The sequence below is a fragment of the Aphelocoma coerulescens genome, chromosome 4 (genome assembly GCF_041296385.1).
Source record: "Aphelocoma coerulescens isolate FSJ_1873_10779 chromosome 4, UR_Acoe_1.0, whole genome shotgun sequence".
Lineage (NCBI taxonomy): Eukaryota > Metazoa > Chordata > Aves > Passeriformes > Corvidae > Aphelocoma > Aphelocoma coerulescens.
In genome coordinates this window covers 4,875,398-4,897,473 of record NC_091017.1, presented here as the reverse complement: position 1 = coordinate 4,897,473, position 22,076 = coordinate 4,875,398, and the positions used below count along the sequence as shown (strand labels likewise).

General features: G+C 41.2%; 1 protein-coding gene across 4 annotated transcripts in view; it reads left to right on the top strand.

The window, feature by feature from the left end:
• Window positions 1-22,076, top strand: part of QRFPR (pyroglutamylated RFamide peptide receptor) — a 41,266-nt gene that overhangs the window by 7,113 nt on the left and 12,077 nt on the right. For 3 of the 4 annotated variants that reach the window (XM_069012069.1, XM_069012067.1, XM_069012071.1), the window contains exon 1: window positions 18,498-19,004. In XM_069012069.1, coding sequence (XP_068868170.1) covers window positions 18,665-19,004 — 340 coding nt within the window. In that variant the 5' untranslated portion in view covers window positions 18,498-18,664. Of the gene's footprint in view, window positions 1-6,117; window positions 6,227-6,319; window positions 6,474-18,497; window positions 19,005-22,076 lie in introns of those variants that run through there. The other variant, XM_069012070.1, reaches the window with a different exon arrangement.

Below are 22,076 nucleotides of genomic sequence, written 5' to 3'. Positions count from 1 at the left end.
TGAAAAAAAAAAATATTTCCAGCAATTTAAGTATTTCCTAATGCTTTATTGATGATTGACTTCAAATATGCAGAGGTGGCTATAAATGTAAAGCAGGATAACCTTATTACTGGTTTGATTTTGGTTTTTTTTAAAGAAAAAGAGATGCTAGGTTGTCATGGCAATATATGCTTTTAACAAATCAGAAATGATTATGCCTTCTTATGACTGAAATTTCAAGAAATATCTCATGAAGAGTCTCTCAGCAGCTACAAATCTCAGGCAGAAATAAAAGCAGTGATTCTTCAACTCGGCAGTGGGGAGGATGGTACCTAGTTCAAAATTAATGGAGCCCAGTGTTAAAATAAAAGCTTCTTTCAGGGAAAAGGAGCCTTTCCTGAAACCAGCGAGCTTATGGAAGGAAGTGAGCATCACCACAGGAGTCAGCAGTTCCCCAGTTTGTCACAGCTCTGTGACAGCAAACAGTACTTACTCTGCTGTCCTTCACCCCGTGTTCACTGACCTAGAGCATTAGAATATGAGCAGTGCCCTCTTAATGGACAGGATCAGAAATAAATGCTGTCACAAGTATGGGTGGTCACATTTCCATTTGGGAACAGTTTTCACCCGCTGGTGTGCCAGAGGGCAGGTGTCTGAGCTCAGCAACCTTTCTGTACCATCGCAGCCACTGGGTGAGTTAGATCACTGTGATCTCACCAACAGCTTTAAGAGGGCTTTATAACCTGCCACGGTGTAGACTTAAATGAGGAAATGAATCAGAGAGGGAATCACTTCAAGAGAAGCCCTTCTTCTGAGAAGTGAGCCTGACTTTGTAAAAAAGTCCTGGGACATTTCAGGTCTAGGAAAAACCCTGTTTGTTAATGCAAGTATTAGCACATTGTAAGAGAGGTGATTCCCTGAGGGAGAAGTATGAAAAATAAACTACTTAAGTCCAGCCTAATAGTTCAAAACTTATTTGACTCAGTAAACTAGGAGAAAGCTGGAAACTTTGATTACAGTTTTGCAAACATAATGCTGTAAGGGTTATTCTTGCTCCTCTGTGACTGACTGTGTTGACAAGTGAAATTATGTGGAGTTAATGCTTCCAAAATGGATGGTAATGGTAAGCATGGTACTGTTCTCTCTCCCTACTCTGTTCTCAGACTTCAACTCTCTTGGTGGTGCTAATTCGTCTCACTGTCTCCAAAGCATTGAGGATACCTTATTTTCCACGTGCTTTTCTCTCTGCCTGACAATGTGTGTTTATATCAATTTTTATATGCAGACTCTTCAGGTCCCACTCAGGTTCCAGCATGGGAGGACACTGCTCTCAGAGGGAATGCAGCAAAGTTATTTAAGCAGCTCAAAAACAGGGACTGCCTTTCACTGGGCTGAGAGATTAAAGATTTAAACGTGGTCAGTCATTTCCCCTTGTCTCTTTTCTGTTGCCAAACATAACCAGTTTTAAGGGGAAGAAGTTTAGATAAGGTCCACCTGTAAAAATATCAGGGCACTGTGGAAAAGACACCTTCCAGTGAAGGACAGGATAGTAATTAGAAGTGGTTCCAGCAGCTAGCTGCCATTGGAATCATACAAATAAGTGCTGTTTCCTGGGGAAATAATTTCAGCTGAAAACAAACCTAGGAATGCCTGCAGAAATCACTCTTACTGACTTTTTGTTGTTGTTGTTAGCTGTTTTCAAAAGTTTGAAAAGTTAGAGAAGGAAGGAATATTGCCTCAAGGATTTGACTCTTACTGTGATTCTCAGGATTGGTGACATCTCCTGGGCCAGGCTTAAGTGAAGCCTGTAAGACATTGCCAAACACCTGCTGTGTTCATTAAGTTGCTGCTGGTGGCAAAGTGAGAGTGATTATCTCTTGAAATGAATTCTCTGTAGATACCTTCTCTATAATTTATTCTAAGCTGCCTTTTCTTAGTAAAAATAATAATTTGAAGTTTGGGAGGAAAGTTATCATGGAAATAAAAAGGTTTCATGACCAAAACCAAGTTTTCCCAGTTTCCTGGCAGAAATAGTATCTGCATATATACAAATGTTGAGGTTAGAAGCAGTTGGCAAATTCAAATTCTTGGCCATTTTTCTCATTTGCCAGTGTGACTGAAGCATTGCTGATTGTAATTGGAAGACTCCTGGCATTCCTGTTGAATTTATTGCTAGCCACAGGTGTTCAAAAAGCCTGATCCTTCTGTTTTGTAAAAGTCCCCATTGTTTGGACCTAGCAGTGGTCATGCATATACTGGTCACCTTCAGTTTTATCACTGAATGTCTATAGGAAGATGGTGTCTGTTGTCCACATGAACCAAAGAAAATGACCTGACTCTTTCAAAAACTCATTTTCCAAAAATATACTGCTGCTACCTTCACAGTCCTGCAGGATGTCCTGGCCAGCTTCCAAAGCGAGTTTAAGATCTTGGTCCCAACCTTTAAAAAAAATTATTTCATAATTTCATAAGGTAATGGCATCAGCCACATATTCCTGAAAAATTTTAAATCCTAATTTAAATCTCTGTGCTTTGGCTGCTGTCTCAGTGGTAGGGTTGAAATCTATGAATCCACAAGCGAACTGTGCAGCAGGGCACAGGAGGCAAAATCAAGAGCTTGTTAGGCCAGGTTTGCCACCAAAGCAATTGCTTCCTCAATTGCATCCTGAAAGTTGAAAACAAAGCTACTTTGAATTGCATGTCAACAATTGTTGCCAAATCTTTCTGAGACATGAAATGGAAATGCTGTGGGTTATTTTTAAGCTGGAGTGCCTGTCAACACTTCTTGTCTCTCCAAATCCCCCAATTAAAGGATGGTAACTTAGACTTTTGGGAAGCATTGGAAACTTGTGCATGCATTTGTTCCTGATGTTTTTACTGGAAAAGGTCTTGAAAGGTAAGCCAGTGCTGCAATAGTTACATGGCACTTGAAAGTAGGGTACCTGGAACACACCCACTTGAGTTGTATCTTGTAGTTTCACTGCAAATTCCATTCAAAACTGGATTCCAAGTGCTAATTTTTTTTCATTTAAAAAAATCCAGCATAAACCTATAAAAGAAATTGGATGACATTTCCAGCTCTAGGTAGAAAATATTGTCAAAATTAATTAGGCCTATCACTATGTGTCACCTAGAGCCATATGTAAAAACCTGAAGAGAGAATGCAATCAGTCTTGTGTTAGAAATTAGTCACGAACTGTAAGAGAAAGAAAGCATGTACTGAAGTTTTCAGTCTTGGGAAGAATATTTCTTGTTAGGTAGCTGTAGCTGTCAAACTATTTACTGAAAATATGCCAGCCATAAGTACAGATTGTGTACCGTGGGCAATGGTACCAGATCCTAATCATTTTTCTGGGATAACAAACATGATAACTGAAATAACTTCACTAATTTAGGGAAAAGCTGCTACCACAGCTCCTTGAAACAAACCATATTCTTTGAGCTGCAATTTTTGGCATGTAGAAATCAGTGAAAAGACCCAGTTAAGTAATCTAGGTTGACCAAATAAAATCCCATTTTGGCACACAGTTACATGGGTTTGCTGAAAGGAAACCGGAGAATTATTTTCCAAAGACAGGCATTGTGTACAAGGTTAACACCCACACACACACAAAAGCTGATTTGGTCCTCCAACCAATTATTTTAAATTTTTTTTTTAATCAGAGTAATGTATAAACTTGAGTCAAAGTTAATAAGTATCCATTTGTTAGCTATAATGAAAACTTTATTGCCCCAGAACTCAGTTTCATTAGTAAATGATGGTGCTTGTGTTTACCCCATGATAGACTTCAAAATGGAGAGATATTTACTGTGGTCCTGATGTGCCAATCTAAGTAGTTTAATAAGGGCTAGCAGATGCATGGTGGGAAGGAATTTCCTTTACCCAGCTGTACAACATGGGCCTATTTTCAAAGGTGTATTATCTTGTTTCACAACAGAGAGAAGAACCCAATGGCTCTTACTGCAACTTTGAATTCAGGCTCAGCCAAAAGAAGTATTCATTGAAAATGTTTTAAGCATAGTAAATCTAATACCTGGAAAAGGCATGTGTGGAATGGATCTACCTAAAATAAAAAAGTACAAAGTAATTCCCACATGCCAGCTAACTAGAGCAAGTTTTTGACACTACTACGCTCAGCCTGTGACAACATTAAGGAATCTCTTTGTTCAGGGGTATTTGCCTTGTCTGTCATCACAATATTACAGTTTTAATTACCTGGCAGTGTTTCTTAGGAGCTCATTCATGTTTCAGGTATCCTTTCTGGTGGTGCCACTGTGCCAGCCCTCACTTGGGGCAGCCTCTGTGACAGGGAAGGCTCAGCCTGGCTACCATGGGCTACCTGTGAGAAGTCTGAGACAGGGCAGTGAAATAATAATAATAATAGCTACTTATTTATACCAGATTCCCAAAGGACTGTGGTTCTGGAAAATGGTTAGGGCTTTCTCTTCTCATTCCCAGAGGGTTGAGAGCTGCATGGTGGTCAGAAGAAAGCAAAATTTTTTGGGATTTAAGTGACAGGAACAGAGGACAAAAAGGGATACCAGGCCAACCTAGCACTTGCTGTCTGACATGCTGTTTATTTATGCTGTATACCTCAGCTCAATGAGTCATGCCTTTAAATAAGAACCGAACAGAACTGACAAATGACACATGTGAGGTTCCCTCCAGAGCTATTTTTTCCAATAAATAGTCAACAAAACAGTGTCTGAGAGAGAAGCTGACAGCTCTTTCCAAGCACACCAAGAATACTTAAGAAGATGAGCAGCTACTTAAAGCTGGGAAAAACTGATGTGGCTCAGGAGCAGGTGAAACCCTTTCTCCTGAAACATTTCTTAGGCATCTGGTTGCCTGTAGTGTTTCAGGCTTTTAGCTTGTGTCTGTAACAATATTTTCAGCGAACCATATTAAAATGGAAAAGAGTTCCAGTCTAGGGTTCTGTGACATCTTGAGAGATGGCAAGAAAAAATGTGTTATAAGTTTTCTGCAGTGCTCTTCTGTAGAAGCTCATGTGAGGGGACAGGGTAATCTCTGGAGTTAGCAGAGTTTTATAAAGCTAAGAAAAGATGGATCTGCCCTTCTCAAATGAAATCTTGAAATCTGGCAGATGGTTCTCTGAAGGTCTCTAATTTTATCAAATATTAAATGCCAAGTGTTTGATTGCCGTGGTACTTATTTTGCCTCTAAATTTAAAAAAAAAAAATCCATAATAGCATCTTCTGGAAAATGCACTCTTTGTTTTTACATGGAAATTATAAGAAAAGGTCCTCAATGATACTTTCTGTCAAAGGCAAAAAGATAAGAATAAATAATGAGGACTGATATAAAGCAATGTGATTTAAAGCAACAGGAAGCAATCATGTTTTCATACCCAAATTTCCTTTCTTGTAGCATTCATACTTAATTAGTTTGCAAAGAGCAGTTGAGCTCCACTGAATGATAACATTTGTGGTGAGCTGATTTGCAGGGAATCCAAATCTACAGGATCAATTCATAACAGTTCACTTGGACAGCTATCAAAAAACTCCATTACCAATTCTTCAGTCAGTGACTTCCTCATCGGGTGGTTTTCATTCTTTACAATGTTGGTGCTTAATTAAAAATTCTAAAAATTCTAGGTTATGTTTAAAAAATGTAATTATTTCAAATGTCATTTTTAGGTAGAAAATGTATTTAGGCAAAACTCTCTAAGCTGCAGGCTTTTTATTCAAAAGCACTAACTTAAAAAATCTTTTTCAGTTTTGCACTGAAATAGCTTGACTGTCATAACTTGAGGATGTGCAAGACGGAGAAATTGGAAAAGAATACTTTTTTCCTGAACACAGGTGAAGTTCAGCTGTGTCATTTAAAATCAGTGGTAACTGAAAACACCATTTCCATGTCCAGTAACCACTTCCTGCTCCCTCTCTCCTTTATCCCATGTTTTTTCATCCCCCCATGTCCCACCAGCACGAGATGAAGCAGGTTCCTGCCATTTGTGAACGTAACTCATAAATGGGCCTTCAGGCAGAGGATTGGGTTTCCAGATAGGAAGTCAGCTAGGGAAAAGATTCCTGCAGGCATGCTGCTTTTCCTTCAGTCTTCCTCAAGCCGCAGTTTGTCTGGTTACTGTGTCTTCCTGGTCTGTTTTTCCCTCGCAGATCAGAAGCCATTTCACAGCAGTGGCCTCAGCACAGCTGTCACCCATCACACAGCTCTCGCTCCATTTCTCGTGCCGGGGGCTCAGACTGAAGCAGCAGCTGATGTCAGGTAGGCTGGGCAGTGACACAGAAGGGACACTTCACAGTTGGACTTAGTTGTGTCTTAAAAGCTTTTCTCTTTCACATTCAATGACTCTTGTAGGTTTTAGATGATTTTTACTTTTCTGTGGATAACAACCAAGGAAGAGAAATTTCCAAAGCTTGTCAAGTGTTGTCATCCTAGAACCTAAAGTCAGCAATGAACAAAAACCTGAGTCATCGAGATTTGGCAGCTTGCTGGAGCTGGGAATGACAAGGTATGATGTTTACTAATTACCATCTCTATTTTTTTTTGTCTGGGTCAAGTTATTATTTTTTTCCTTCATGGCTTTTAATATTTCAACATAATGGACTGAATAATAACCTAGAAAACAAAACACTATTTGGCTTCTCAGAATTGTGGGTTTAATATTTTATGCTGTAGTCAGCTTGAAAACAGAAAACATAACCAGGGAAATTAATTTGGTTTTGGGGTTGGTTGGTTTGTTTGTTTTAAGAAACAGCCATGCTCATTCACCAGCTTCTGTCACTCAGTGTTATTCTCTTAGTCTCCTATTCTCTCTCCCCTTTAGTCGTGCATTTCCAAGCTGAAGAGTTTTGGACATGGGAAATCTTGGTCCTGTTAATCATCCTTCTCCACACCTTTTCCACCTTGGCTTGATTGTCTTTAAACTGAGAGTAATCAGAACTGCATCTCATATTCAACATATTGGTATTGCATAGGTTGATGCATTGGTAAGGCTTTGTAAAAATGTTGACTTCTGATTCTTAAACTAAAATTATTCCACACAGATGAGTTTTCCAGCTTGCCAGGATGGGATATGGGCCATGGTGTTAGGAAAAGGAGAAATTCTTTAGATGAGAATTCTCTTCCCCATGCAGAGGTGCATGTTTTCTAGTAGCACACACTTTCTCTTAGGCAAGAGCTGATGGAAAGAAGAGCAAACCTATGCAATGAATTTCTCATGATGGGGGAGTTGCAGTCTAGTGGATAAAGCACTGGTCTAATGCCTACATGCCAAGCCTGGTTTTGTTTATGGAATAACCTTTAGGAAATAATCTCTCTCTGTACCTCAGCTTTCCCCTTAACAGCATTTACTGCTCTCTATTGTCAAGCATTTGAATGTCAATTGATGACAGAGTCTGTGGGCCACGCCAGGTTGCATTCTAGAGGCATCACAAGCACTTGCCATTAACTGTTGTCCTTATTCTGTCCTTTCCAACATAAGGAAGAGTTCCTTGTTAAAACCAGTGTTACATCTGGGACTGTGGCCAGTACTTTGTTCTGGATATGGGGTAAACAGGAAAGCTCACACCTTAGGAAAACTCTTCTAGGAATTTACTGAAGAGGAGTTGTGCACTTGCCTCATCTGTGGCCCTGCTACCTGTGGCCCCCTCAAACACAAAAGCTTGTCCAAGGCATATTTGTCTGAACAAATCAGCTGTTTTGGAAAACTCCTTGCGCTACTAGGGAAACATGGATGAGGTGCTTAATGAACAAGTGGTTTAACTTTTGAGGATTTGGGAAACCTCTAACTTGTGTTCAGGTATAAGACTTTCTGATTTACTGGATTTTTTAGCCAAATGTCTTTGCCTATTTCAACTAAATAAATTGTTTACCCTGTATAGGACCGGAACTATCCATGGAGTCACAGTCAAAACACTCCTTGAAAAAATGCAGAGTTCTCTGCCATTGGTTTCTTAATAGGCTGAATATTTCCTGAACCTTTTTTTCCATATAAAATAATCTAGAAGTCCATGGTGAGAAGTGTACAATATAAAATAACTATGCAATATTAAATGGCAAAGATTTGATTCATAGCTCTATTTTTCTTGTCTCTGTTACGTTCAGGAGAAAACTCCTCAGATTTATTTCCTGGTGTTCACTTTGTAAGCCACTCACATTCATACAAAACAAAGACCACAGTGGCCCTGAATACATTTCTGTAATGTGAAAAATAAATGGTGCCAAAAAATGCTTATTGATACTGACATTGTTTAAAGATCAGATTGTTCCATTGCACTTCAGTTAATTTAAGATTCCCAGGATTTTTTACACAATTAAATCCTTAATGCTTTTTCTTACTTACTTGACTTTTTTTATCCTTGGAGTGCTCTGAAGAAGTTGCTACCTCTACAAATAACTCTTCTCTTATGGACAGTTTAGGTACCTATAAATGCTTCCTGTTGTTTAATACTGCCCCAGTGCATAAAATTTTCCAAAATTCTGGTCCTTGGTGGTTGCAGCTACCTAGGAGAGGTTTTTCTTGTTTCAGCCTTAGACTGAAATTCTATAATGGACAATGAAAATTCAACATGTCTTTTTCTAGTTGATTATGACATTTGGTTATTCAATAATTGAATATTTTTAATTCTTTTGTAGCTAGATTCACTTTTAACCTGTTATTTAAAAGCAAGGTATAACCTAGTGGTGATTGAAGGGGAAGATAAACTCTTTTTGCCCACAGGGACTGCGAGAGTGAGATTCCATCTCTTCCTACTCGTGTTCTCTCCCCTCAGTCTTCTCCTTGCCAATGCTTTTGCCAGCCCAGTGGCTACCTTGTCAATCTGCTGTGACTGTGTGACAAATTGTACCTATTCCTACTGTTAACCTTATGTGATGTTAAGTGACACTTGATTCATGGAGATGCATTAACTGAAAATAAATTACCCAGTCTGTCCCAGAAGTCATCACCATCACCCAAACCCTTAAAAGCACAAAATTCACTTGTTTCTGTATGCTGTTGATCCTGGCATTTTTAATATGCTTTCAGTTAAATGTCCAAAACCAGTTTATTTTTAAGAATTACCCTCTGGAATCTGCCTGTACCTTGAAATCTGTGTGTTTGCACATACATCCCCTTCTTAAAATTTTATTTTTGGGGACAGCAGGTGGTAAGAGCCATAGAAGCAGCAGAAATACACTAGCACAAGCCTCTTGCTGTGTAGCATGATGCCACCCTGTCTAGCTGACGTTATGCAAAACATTAGAAAGGAAGAAGAATGATTTAATATTCTAATTGAAAGAAAGAAATTGCTCATTCGGAGCAAGCTGATCTAATTTAGAATAATAAGGATTATGTGAAATTAATCACATCTAACTAAACCATGGTGCAATAGCATCGTAGCAAGGTCACCACTCACAACAGTATTAATGCTTAAATGACACCTAGCTTGCAGCCAAAGAGCCTCATTAGTACTCACATGAGCCCCACATTGCCCATGGCCTGGGATTTATCCTTGAATACTGTGTGGATTGTTTGCAGTAGAGTGGCACACAGGGTATTTCATGAACTGATTTTTTTTTAATCCTTTCTGAAATACTGTGGTTATCTTTTAATTAGGAAAATGCTGCCAATCAGGCCAAACATGCAGGGGGATCGAATGTTTTCGGATGTAATAAAACCCTCTGGAGTTTAGAGGGATAAATTCAGCTGCTGCTCAAATCATGGCAAAGCAGCAAACTCCCAGGTCAGAAAGGGTAGGAGTATCCATTTCCCGAGAGTTTCCTACATGGTGGTGCCTTTCACTGGGACTAGTACTTGTTAAGTCATCAGATTTTTTCTGAAAATCTTCTGTAAAAGTGTGATGGTTTTAATTACCTTCTCAGAGAAAGTGCATATTAATCACAGTAGGAAGACTCTTACATGAGAACAAGTCTGAGAGTTTAATTCTGATTTCATCAAAATGGATAAGAAATATTTTATCTCCTGGTGGGCAGCCTTGATCTCACTCTATTTACTCTGAAAGCTCTTTTGTGGAAGGGAATTATGACACCAAGCAATACTACCAAATTTTTCTAATACTTTTATGTTGACCTTCCCTAGTTATTTCTGTTGCAGTCGATATTTCCAAGGTTTCTTACTCTATTCATCAGCTTTTCCCCCAAGTAATTTCTCAGCAACACTCTCTTGCATTCGAAGTGGTTATTTTTCCTGTATAAGTCCATTGTAACTTGTAAAAGGATTTTTAAAGGGTTGCAGACACTAATCTAATGTAGAAAAAAATCATTACATGGAAGTGAATGTGGCATCTTCTGTTTACCTACTACTGTTGGCATTTGGTCCAACAGGAGTTGTGATTTTTCAGTGTTTACGTAAGACAAGGTAAAAAGGGAGTCAGTCAATTGCTTTGCTCCAGGGTGTGGAATATGCAGCCTTTAAAGCTTGTAAAATGCCAGAACATACATGAACTACTTTCAGTATCTTTTCAGAAAGCAAAAGCCATTCTTGGAGATGCAGCAGCTATAAAGCGTGAAATCCACTAAAGCAAAATACGGGTCGTTGCCATGAAATTGCCAGCAGTGAACTGTCCTGAACTCTGCTACAGATCTCAAGCTCTTTTGGTGAGCTTTTCAAAAGATTATTGGTGAATCAGTATTTTCACTTGGCCAGAAGGTAGGATTCTGGTATCTTGCTTACAGGAGTTTAATGAGCTCATTTCACCTTTTAAAGTACATTTTCTAACAGGGATTTCTCTTTCAGAAATAATTTAGGGTAATTTATATCACTCAACACCTGACATATAGAACTGCAGCATTATATTCTTTAGAAAAGAACCTTCTCCAAGGTATATTTGATATGTGACAATGAGAGACTGAAATTTTGTCACTGGCCAAAACAGCTTAAATCTCTACTTGACAACATTAAATTAATGATTATTAATAGAAACTAAAATTATTGAGAACATTACAGTATGATAATCTTCATATCACAGTATTTTAATAATAATACACCAAATCACAACAGTAACTTAGATTTAAAATGCTAGTAACAGTTCTCATAAGCGCTTTTTCCAAAATGGTGCAGCTTCCCTTTTCAATCCCTCTAACACCATATTCTGCATGTCCCTGTGGAGGCTTAGATCCAAAGATTCCCTCAATTTCAAGCTGACATTTAGAACTTAATCAGTTGTTTTGTGATAAGTAGGTCTTTACTTGAGAACCAAAAGAGGCAGGTCACTGCGGTACAGACATTTAACACCATATTTTGCAAATGACAAAGCTGGGTACTAGCATCAATAGAAAGGAAGGAAATGAGAATTGGACAAGCAGAAAATGATATTACTGTTATATTTTATTTCTTGAATGAAAATGTGGAAATGACTGTGTCTGCTCTTAGATGGGGAATGAATTCAATTCTGGTGCAAGATAAATAGAATGCTAACAGCTAAAAGCTGTGCCAGGTAATTGGCCTTTTACAATTAGATAAGGTGTTGTGTGATAGTCAACCAAAGTCTTTGAAATTGCTACAAAAATGGTTACTTAAAGTGACAGAACAAGCAAGAGATATTCAGACTTTCTAATATATTTGGAGCTGAATGATTTTAGCTGAAAGAAAGTGCTTGCTCTTGCAAACCTTTCTCTGTAGGTGCAAATGAGTCTTACAGGAGATTTACAACTGATTTTTGGGTACAAGTCATGTGGAAAGCATTGAAAGAAATGAAAATGACATGAGGGCTACAAGGAGTGGGGATATTTGCATCATGGTGCTGTTGCCACTGTCTCCTGATGCTCTGGGAACAGAAATAGATTTGTGGCTGGCCAGGGAGAACACTGCTTGTTGTGGGATTTGTGACTATTCCTAACAAATGGGACTGGGCCAGGGTTTAGACTTGATATTAAATCAGAAGATGAGGAAATTTAATTTCATATCTAGGCAAACTGTGGCAGTTGGTAACTGGTGGCAAAAAATAGCTGGTTTTCTGTGTATGTGGATAAAAGAGAATAGCAACTGGAATTGTCAATGGAAATGGAAATGGAAAAGATTTAGTGAATTGAGGATGGATGAACTGCTGCTCAGCACAAGCACAAGGAAGGAATTTAAAATCCTGAACAATATATGGCTTAGTATTTTGGCATGTATATCAAATGCTACTTGCACATCATTACTATTTAATTTTTTAAATTAAATCCACTCCTCAAAATAACCCCAGATCCCCACAAGTTAGCTATTACGTATAGCATATGTAACGTTTTTGAAGTTGTGGAACTGTTGACTGTGGGGTATGCCCAGCCCCTGCCCTGGAGGGATGTCTGCTGAGATAAGGAGATTGCTTAAATCTCCCAGCAGAACTCCCCTGGAAAGGCAACCACTTTTTCAGTTGCGGCGAGAAGACGACAAACCCAGAGTCCTCTAGGAGACCCTATGCAGATCCTTTGTAATCCATTGGCCTTCACCCTCTGGCACCTACCCCCTGTATCCCTATAAAGCTAGCCCCCTGCCCCTGTGAGGGTAGAGAGCTCGTCCCTGGCTCCCCTTCCCCTTCTACCTTGCGCAGAACAGCTACACGAGCCTCTCGTCTCCCTCCCTGGTCTGGCCTGGAGGCTGCCCTGCAGAGCTGAGCTGGAATGACGAGCTGACAATCACTAAAGAGCTGACAGCTTCTGCACAGGCCCTCCTGCCAGCAGCTGAGGGAAGACACCGGGCTTCGGGAAGACGATCTCTTTTGGGACCATCTCTCCGGACCGGTCACAGCTTCCTCAGTCAGAGCTACTGACCCCACACCAGCTGCCATAGTTGACCATGTTCTTCTCTTACTTCATTTGCATGAGGAAAGGGAATAGGGGAGAAAAGAAAGGAAAATAGATAAAGCAAGTACATTAAATTATTTCCTTTGAGCACTGTGCTTGCTGCAACTTATTTTTGATTCCGCAAGTTCACTAAACATTCTTGGATGACAAATGGCAGGAGGAGTCAAAGTATCTAAAAGAATAAGTCCTAGTCTAGCACAGACTTAGTTAAAAAAAGTATTCATTTGCAGTAGGAAGAAAACCCAGGAAGGAGCCGAAGGGAAGGTTGTCAGAAGGTGGGGTAAAAGTAAGTGGAGGTAAGTGTCACATGCACCAGGAACTATGAGAAATGTGGTTCTTTTGAGGGAAGGGAACAGTTTCTCGAGATGATTTTAAAAGGCTCTTGCTCAATGAACCAGTTTTCGTGTCAGCTGTACAATTTGAGGGGCTGAGAGCCAGTGCAGAGGATAGAAACTGTAAACCAAATAATGTCAGAACAGCCTGAGGAACAAAATCTTTGTTTGGGTGAGCCAGAGCCTGCGCTGGGATGGGTGGCTACTTTTTCTCTAAGACATCAAGTTAGTCTCTGTTCATTCTTCACAAGTGGCAGTGGCAGAGTCCCATGGGGAATTGTTGGAGTACCTGCAGCCTGGTGAGGCTGGGCTTCCCAAGCTTAGACAAAGACCAGTCCATGCAAGCAGTTCTTTCTCATTCAATTGCTGTATTAAATATGACCAGCAAGCTCTATGAGGCTGTAAGGTTTGTGTCCCCCACACCACCATGCACACACTGTGCAATATCACTGATAGATGGGACTGGGTTATAAAGCTCAGTGGGGATCACTAAATCTAAAAGTGTAGAGACACAAGGCTTCACAAGAATAAAGATTACCAGCCAGCAGTGTTTATCAGCAGAGCCACACAGCGGGAGACAAAACATTTGGAGTTAAGCCGATGCGCTAAGTTAACATAATTAATTTTCTGTTCAGCCACTCCAACATAGTTTGCAACTGTGTGCTACTCTGTTTTAGGGATTGATGCTTCTCTTCATAAATATTATTTTGTGGAAGCTGCCTGTCTTCACAAGTGATGGAATGTAAAGCATGCATAAAAATGAGATAATAGCCAAAATTAACTATACACTGATAAGACAACTTTGAGCTGTATCCTTAGATACCAAGCAAGATTCTAGTCCAGTCAGTGTCGAGTTTTCCCTTTTGCAAGATAATTTATGGTTTGTTTGTCTAAGTGTACAAAAGCATTTAAATCTAAAGCTGAAGTTTTAGCCTCAGTGCTCCCTCCAAACACATGTTCTCAACAACAGCAAATGCTCTAAATTTAAGTTTCAGAGGCTACTTTGACAATGTTAAAAGCCACTTTATTTCTGACTTAACCTAAAATTACCTAGTGATGATGGTAAGCTGTTCTATTGCTTTAAGGAATCATCCTAAAAGTTGTGGTACTGATCTGGATTAGAGGGGAGTTCATCCCCAGCATATCTACCAAATGATCCAAGGCTAGTAAGGTTTACTAGTCATTAGTTGCAGTGGCTGTTTAAAAGTTGGTAACATAGATCTGAATTGTCTCTTCCAAAGTATTTTGACATGTCAAGGGAATGGAAGAGGAAAGGAAGTATTTTGTTAGTAGTTTTACCATTCATTTCTTTTGCCTGAACTAGACAGTATGAATAGAGATTTGAAAGGGAAAAAAATTATTTTAAAATTTCTGGTTTAGGATTACACAGTAAGTATGTGCTTTGTCAGTGTTCCAAATGTGTGCTCCTCACAGTTTTTACAAACTTCATGCTCAGTTGTCAAAACTTATGCAAAACTACGAATGCACATTCTTTGTTGTCACCCCTTTTTTCACGGCTGCCAGACGTGGATCTTTTTGCGTGCTATTAGAAGGGAAACAGAGTGCAAGTACAGCTTCTTTCCTCTTTGTGAGAGACAAGGTTACAAACTGACTATCAGGATTTCTCAGTCTGCAGAAAATTCACTGTCTCTTTTCAATGGGAAGGAAGTGTCATGCAGATAAATTACGTAGGCAAAACAGAAATTAGCATATGGTGGCATGAAGCAATGAGTGGTTTTGACAGAGTGCACTCTGTCAGCTTGTGACCAAAGAATACACAGTCCTTCTGAAAGCAAAGGAGAGTTACCCAAGACTTGATCTGTGTTCAAGTTGCAAGTTTTTTCCACTGAGATTCTAGATACAGAAGTAAAATATTTCTAGCCACTTTATTAGTAGGAGACTTAATTTTTTTTTCAATTAAGAATAATGAGAAATTTGTTGTTTCCATATAATCAGTTATTTACTAGAATATTTTGGGCTTTTTCAAACCCTGCTTTATATTCATAAATGCATCAGTTTAATAAATAATTGTCAAGGGAACAGAACAGTGCCTTGTAATTTATTATTATTATGTACAGGCTACTAATAGTCCTTTTTTTTTTTCTTTTTACACAGCACACTACAACTTCTTAAAATTTAGAGCAGAGATTAATTTGTTATTGCAAAGATTATGTAAGGGCATGACCCATGTCCCATTGATGCAAATATTAGAACTCCATAGACTTCAATGAAACCAGAAGTGGATTTGGAGGTTGCTGATAAGAATTAGGAAAAATCATCGTTAAAATCTGAAAACAGTCATGCAGGACAAAGCAAGGTATGTGTGTATGTATATATTTTGGTGAGCAAGGCAGCAGGGACGTTGCTCAAATTTTTGAATTAGTAACATCAATTAAAGAAAAAAGGCCCCTTTTCTTTGACAAAGTAGTTTCATACCTTTTTGGTTAAGCACACTTGCACTTTCCAGTTTTAGACAAAACATGTTTACATGGCTGGTGATTTCACTGATGAGCTGAATGACAGTGGGGAGAGCCAGGGCAGTCCCACATGGCTTTGCTTTGTGGCTGCAGGAAGCAGGAGGAGCTGGAGCAGCTGGGCATTGCAGGATAAGCCAGAACACAAGATGCTGCCCTGAAAAGTAAACTTTTCACTACCTGCCAATTATTTGTAGCCCAGGGAAGCAGAGAAGTCATTTCAGTAATTTCAGCAGGTTTGAGATGAGGTCACATTTTGTAACTCAACCCTTTTAACTCCAAATACAATTTCATTTGAGTCAAGGAGCTGGGAAATCCAGTTACTAGTGATTTGCCCTACAACCTGTATGATGTCCCTGCTCTTGTTTGAGCTAAGAGGATGGGTAATGCTCAAAGAAAACGGAAGTTTCTGTATATCCTACATTTATCTTCTCCATGTAGATAAGTATTAACAAGAAAAGTTATCTGTAAAATTACCTACATTGTGCCTTTGCATGCAAAAAACCTGTCTAAATCTGCAGTAGATGCAATGGCACCCTTCCATAGCCTACAGCTTCAAGATTTGTTTATATTCGATGGAATAACCATTCAGATGTTGTTCATTTTTAATGCTGCTTTATAAACTGTAATGAGCAATCATAGCAATAAAATAAGGATATATGAAAAAACAAATGTCCATGCTAACCATAAACCCAGACTATATCTGCAGTATTTAGGTGAGAGCTTATTCCCATTTATTTGTTCCTGATACACTTGAATGCTTTTTACAATGAACAACACAACACTGCAGTCCATGATGACAGACTGGCCTCCAGGTTTGGCCCTTTATCTAGGATAGAAATGAAATCTGCTGAAATGCATCTGGCTTGTTTGTTAACAGAAGAGCTCCTAAATGAGGTTTCTGTTACCAGCACAACGTGGAGGGGTAAGAGGGAAAAGGAAAAGAGGTACAGGAAAGGATGTGTGAACAGAGTACATGAAGGTGGCTTCAGGCTGTACCTGGTGTAGTTAATGGATAGTACAAGGAAAGGTGCTGGGAAAATTGACCTCAGAAGAAGTCGGTCTCTGTGATATGGAGTGTAAGCTCAGCAGGATCATTATGGGCCTAAAAGACCAAGCTTTTCTAGCCAAAAAGGCAAGCCTAAGAGCATGTGAAAGGGGCTGTCAGCATCTAAGTCAGTCTAACAAGCAGTTGCCTTCCAGAACAAGGCTTAGAAAGTCTGTCAGAGAGGGAGCCTGATGAGATTGGTCTCAAGTGGAAAACACATGGCAATACTACACCAAAGAAAAGTGACATCTCCTTCCACCACGGGATAATAAAGACAGTCTTTGCCATGGACCTACACCTTAAGAGAGGGTTGTCAGCACTTGGAGGACTGAACCAGAACAGGGTAGTGCAGGCATTGGAACTTTTCTCCATTGATTTCCACTTAATGGAATTTATTTTTTTCAGGAGGACTGAACCAGAACAGGGTAGTGCAGGCATTGGAACTTTTCTCCATTGATTTCCACTTAATGGAATTTATTTTTTTCAAAGATGACACAAAATGTCTTTGGTCTTGCTGAGCATATTTATTTTGCTGAGAATGGATTGGTGGTGAACTCTTCCTTCGCCACTTTTCCTTGGCAAGCCAGAAACTCTATAAATAAACAGCCTTTCCTTCATTCTTTTCTATACTTCCCTTGTACAGGTAAAGTTATGTAACCAGGGCATGGAGCATGTTCTATACAAAATCTAATTTTGCAGCATTGTCCCTGTTGATGTGATTTCCCTATGAAACATCTACCTCCGTGAGGGTGGGAAGTGTTGCCAGAACAGGTTTTCGTATTCTTATTGCCTTCCTGGATACTTTTTGGTAATTTCTTATGTGACTGATTAAAGCAAGTTGCTATTCAATGTCTCATTGTACAGTACAAAGGGGATATTACCTGTACTAGTGAGAAAGCCGTACTGGGAAATTGAAATCAGGCTGGAAGAGAAATCAATGCATATTTTCAACTTGGTCCCTCTGTCAGACCTTACCTGCCATTATTATTCATATTTAAACTGCAGAGGCATTTTTTTGCAGCCACTTAGCTGAATGCACCTTAGTAGCCTCCATGGCCTTACCTGAGTAGCCTCGCCAGCCAGGTTGTGTGGGATGGGATTCTGTCACGTCTCCTCTGGCAAGAGCAGCTGTCCTGCTGGGAAAGGGGTCCTCAGGAGCTTCCTGTCCTATCAAATGAGTTCAACGGCCAAAGTTTGGAAAATTACTTTTCTGTTTGAGCTTTGGGAAGGGCCTGTAGTGGCGTTGACACAAAGCGGGGCGGAAGAGCAGAGAAAATCCCTGCGCTGTCTCACTTGAGCTGGGCAGGAGGCCATGTACCCACAGCATCATCTCTTTCCTTTTGCTCAGTCTGATCCAAACGTGAGGAGAGGTTGGCTTGGGAGTTTCAGCGCCCACCTTGGGCATTTTGAGCCTGAGCTGGGAAGACACGGGTGAGTGGGGTGCAATGCTGTGAGGGGGTCCCATTGCTGTGAGGGGCAGCTATGAGGGGGTCCCAGTGCTGTGAGATGTTGGGGGGGCTGGGGCAACAAGGTGAGGGGCAGGTGTGTGAGGGTCTGTGAGGGGGTCCCAGTGCCGTGAGGGCCAGCTGTGAGGGAGTCCCAGCGTTTTGAGGGGGTCCCAGCGTTTTGAGGGGGTCCCAGCGCCGTGAGGGGCAGTTGTGAGGGAGTCCCAGCGTTGTGAGGGAGTCCCAGCGCCGTGAGGGGCAGCGATTCAGGAAGGTTCCCGCGCGCTCTTTCGGCGGCAAAGCCGCCTCGCGCCCGTCTCGCTCCACACGGCGGGGCCGGGGCGGGCGCGCGCCCGGCGCTGATTGGCTGCCGCCCTGCCCCCCCCTCCCCCCCGCCTGCCGAGCCCGCGGGCGGCGCCGCCGCTCACTCCAAGTTTGGGTCCGGGCGGAGCCGCTGCCCGCGGGTCGCTCCGGGCTGTGCGCGCTCTCTCCTCCGCCGTACCGCGGGGTCCGGCCCGGCCGAGCGCCGGAGGAGCAGTGGTCCAGCCATGGCGGGGCGCGGGCAGCGGCGCTGCTGAGGAGACTGAGGTGGGGGTGTCGGTCCCCGAGTGGGCGCCATGCGGTCCCTGAACATCACCCCGGAGCAGTTCGCGCAGCTCCTGCGGGACAACAACGTGACGCGGGAGCAGTTCATCGCTCTCTACGGGCTGCAGCCGCTGGTGTACATCCCGGAGCTGCCGGGGCGCACCAAGGTAGCCTTCGTTCTCATCTGCGTTCTCATCTTCGCCCTGGCGCTCTTCGGTAACTGCCTGGTGCTCTATGTGGTGACCCGCAGCAAAGCCATGAGGACCGTCACCAACATCTTCATCTGCTCCCTGGCGCTCAGCGACCTCCTTATCGCCTTCTTCTGCGTGCCCTTCACCATGCTACAGAACATCTCTTCCAACTGGCTCGGCGGTGAGTGCTGGGGCCGAGCCGGGCCGGGCTGGGCTGGGCTGGGCTGCAGGGAGGGGGCAGCGGGGGGGACGATGAGGGGCAGCGCCGCCGCCGAGAGCTCCGTTCCCCCGTCTCTGAGGGACCCTTTCCCTTCCCGCCCCCTGCGAGGGATCCCCTCTCCATCCCTCCCTCAGGTTATGTTAAAATAAGCCAGTGCGCTTTCCTGCTTGTATTCCTTAAAAGTTGAGATGTGCGTGTGGGACGCGGTTCGCTGTGTGGAGCTGCCGAGGAAGCCTTGCTGTACTGCTTTCTCTTTTTTTTTTTTTTCTCGCTAAGTAATGAAATCTGTCTGGCAAGTGAGATATCAGTCTCTATACAGCTTAAGTTCCTCTGACAGCTGTCAGCTCGGAAACAGACCTCCTTAACCTTTTGTGAGGAAAAAGAATGTCCTTGGGGGAACAGGTGACTGAGAGAACATGTACAATTTATGCTGAAATAATGCATCCTTTTAATTTTTTCTTTTTTTTTTATTGCGAACTGTGTTGTATTCCTGTTGATGTGAAGGACCTTTTGGCAAAGCTTCCCTAATGCCTAGAAAGAAGGATTTTCTTTTTTCCTTTTCTATGTATCTCAGTTCCAAAGTAGTGAGGAACAAGCAGAGATAGGTGCAGTAAGACTGCATATGGAATTTATCTTCCTTCTTTTTTTGTTCTTAAAACGGTGTTTGACAACTATAAGTGGAAAAATAAAAGGAATGGTTTTGCAGCAAGTAGCAGACAACATCTTGTACAACCACAAATTGAAATATTTTTCAGAATATTTCAGAATGAACAGTAAAGATGTTGATAAAGTGACACATTTATGTTCCAATTTCCAAGGCTTCCTGTGTTTGTGTTGTTGGGAAACAGTGAGGGTTGTTGTCAGAACATGGAGATTTGATTCCAGTACATCCCACAGACTAGAATGCTGGATGGGAATTGACAGGTCAGAGAAGACTTGGAGAACATGTGAGAAATGGGCTTTATTACAGAAACTTTAGTAAGAAGCGATGAATCCAAAACTCCTGGGACTACTGATACTAAGAACAACTGTGCTATTTTCTTATGAGCTGTTTTGGGGAAGATAACCTTTGTGATTCTTCCCTTTCCTAAGAGAGGCTCTGACCTGTCAGCTTGACCAAACATCTGATCAGAATCAGCTGAAGCCTCCATGAGGGGTGAATAAGGAGATAGGGCACGGGCATGTAGAACAGTACGGGGAAAATATGTATGTTTTATTTACACTCTGGTACTGAGGATGCCTGACAAAAATCTAGAAGTAGTGAGTGTAAATGGTATAGCATAATGAAAAAAAAACTCTTCAGATATTCAGAATTTGGGTAGCTGAAGTACACTGTTCTGTGGGGATTACTGTATTTTTTTTGTCTGCCGTCTTTGCTGTGCTAGAGCCCTTTCAGTACCAGTGAATCCATCAGTCTTTTGATCTGGTGACATCTTTAGCTTTAACTAACACAGTTAGTTAAAGCTAAAGGACATAATAAGTAATATCATTGATGTGTGTTAACCCTTTGCTCTCAGGGGTGGAGGGTGTGAAGTAAAATTGAGGAAAACAAATACGTGAACTGATGGTATCTGAAGGGTATCTGGTTCCTGATGCTTACACTGAGAAGCATGAGTGGTGATTACAGTTGTACTGCAAATCAGAGCCTGCCAGTCCTGGAGGAGTCTTCTCCTTGCTAGCTTAACTGGTTTAATTTGCCTTTTGCCTTTCACTTTGGAGTCTGAAAAAATCTTGTTCTCATCCACTGTAATGCAACATTACTGAGTAGTGCAAGATCCAGCTCTGTTACAAAAAAGGTGATTTGACTTGTGATAAATCCTTGGTGGACAAAGTGGTGCATCCTGGGGCACTTGATGCTAGAAATTTATTGGGGATTCTGAGACTTCAGTCACTTTATCTCTTGATTTATTTACATCACGAAAACAAGCATCTGTACTAGGTGGTGTGAACTGAGATGTGTATTTTTTGTCCTTGTCTTTAATTTAGATCTGGTTCTTTATTTCCATGCTTGTATATGCGTATTTGTGTTTCTTTCTCTTCCCCTTCAGAAGCCCACAGCAGAGTGGGAGAGGGGAGGAGAGAACTGCAAACACTGTAATACAAGCAAAAGAACAGCCACAGTTTCAGAGTAGCTGAAGCTGTGACTTTTTCCATAGTATTTTCACTAATACACTCTAACTTCACCTGCAGTTAAAAATCTCAGTGTGCCTCACTTTGCCTGGTGATTAAGCAGCATTAACACAGGACCCTTTAGCTCTATATGGGTAGCAACTGGAATCAGCACCATATTGACTAAAAATAGGTGAATTGGTCCTGCTTTTGATTCTCTGATCTCTTTTAAGAATCTGTGTAGCTGTGTGAGTGTAATAGTGATAGTATATGATTTAATTTACAAACTTAAACTATGCAGCTGAAATGGCTGTAATTTCTGGGGGAGCTTTTAATGAAAATTCAGCATGCTCATCTCTCTGTAATGCAGAAGAAAATGAAGATTGTGGCTTTGTCATAAATCGTCCCTGTGATCATGTTTATTGGTAAGAAGGATAAAATGGGAACTCAAGTGGGAGTAAATTGGTGCATACAGCAAGAGTGTGTCTTGGTGCAAGCTGGAGCAGTTGAGGACTTGCTCTCATATGGTCATAGGTGGGAGGCAGCAGTACTGGTCTTGTCATACTGATGACGGCACTATTAAAGATAAATTTGGGCTTTTGTCTCTCGGTCAGATATTACAACAGATGCTTTGTTTCCTGACACTGCTTAGTTAGCTGAGTGATAGTGTTGTCTTTACAGAACTGTCCGGGGTGACTGGAGAATTAATTTAATGTTGTGTAATGTAACAGCTCTGGCAAAAGATGAGGGCACAACTTGAGCTTAAAGTACAGCCAGCACTGTGCTACAGTCTTGTGCATTTTGCATCTTATCAGCTGGAATGTGTGTTCTCAAGGCAGGTGTGAGAGGGTGACTTTCCTTGTCAGTTTGAGAGTAGTGAGTCATCTGAAGCACTCCTGAACACGAATCAGCATTTGAGGTTTC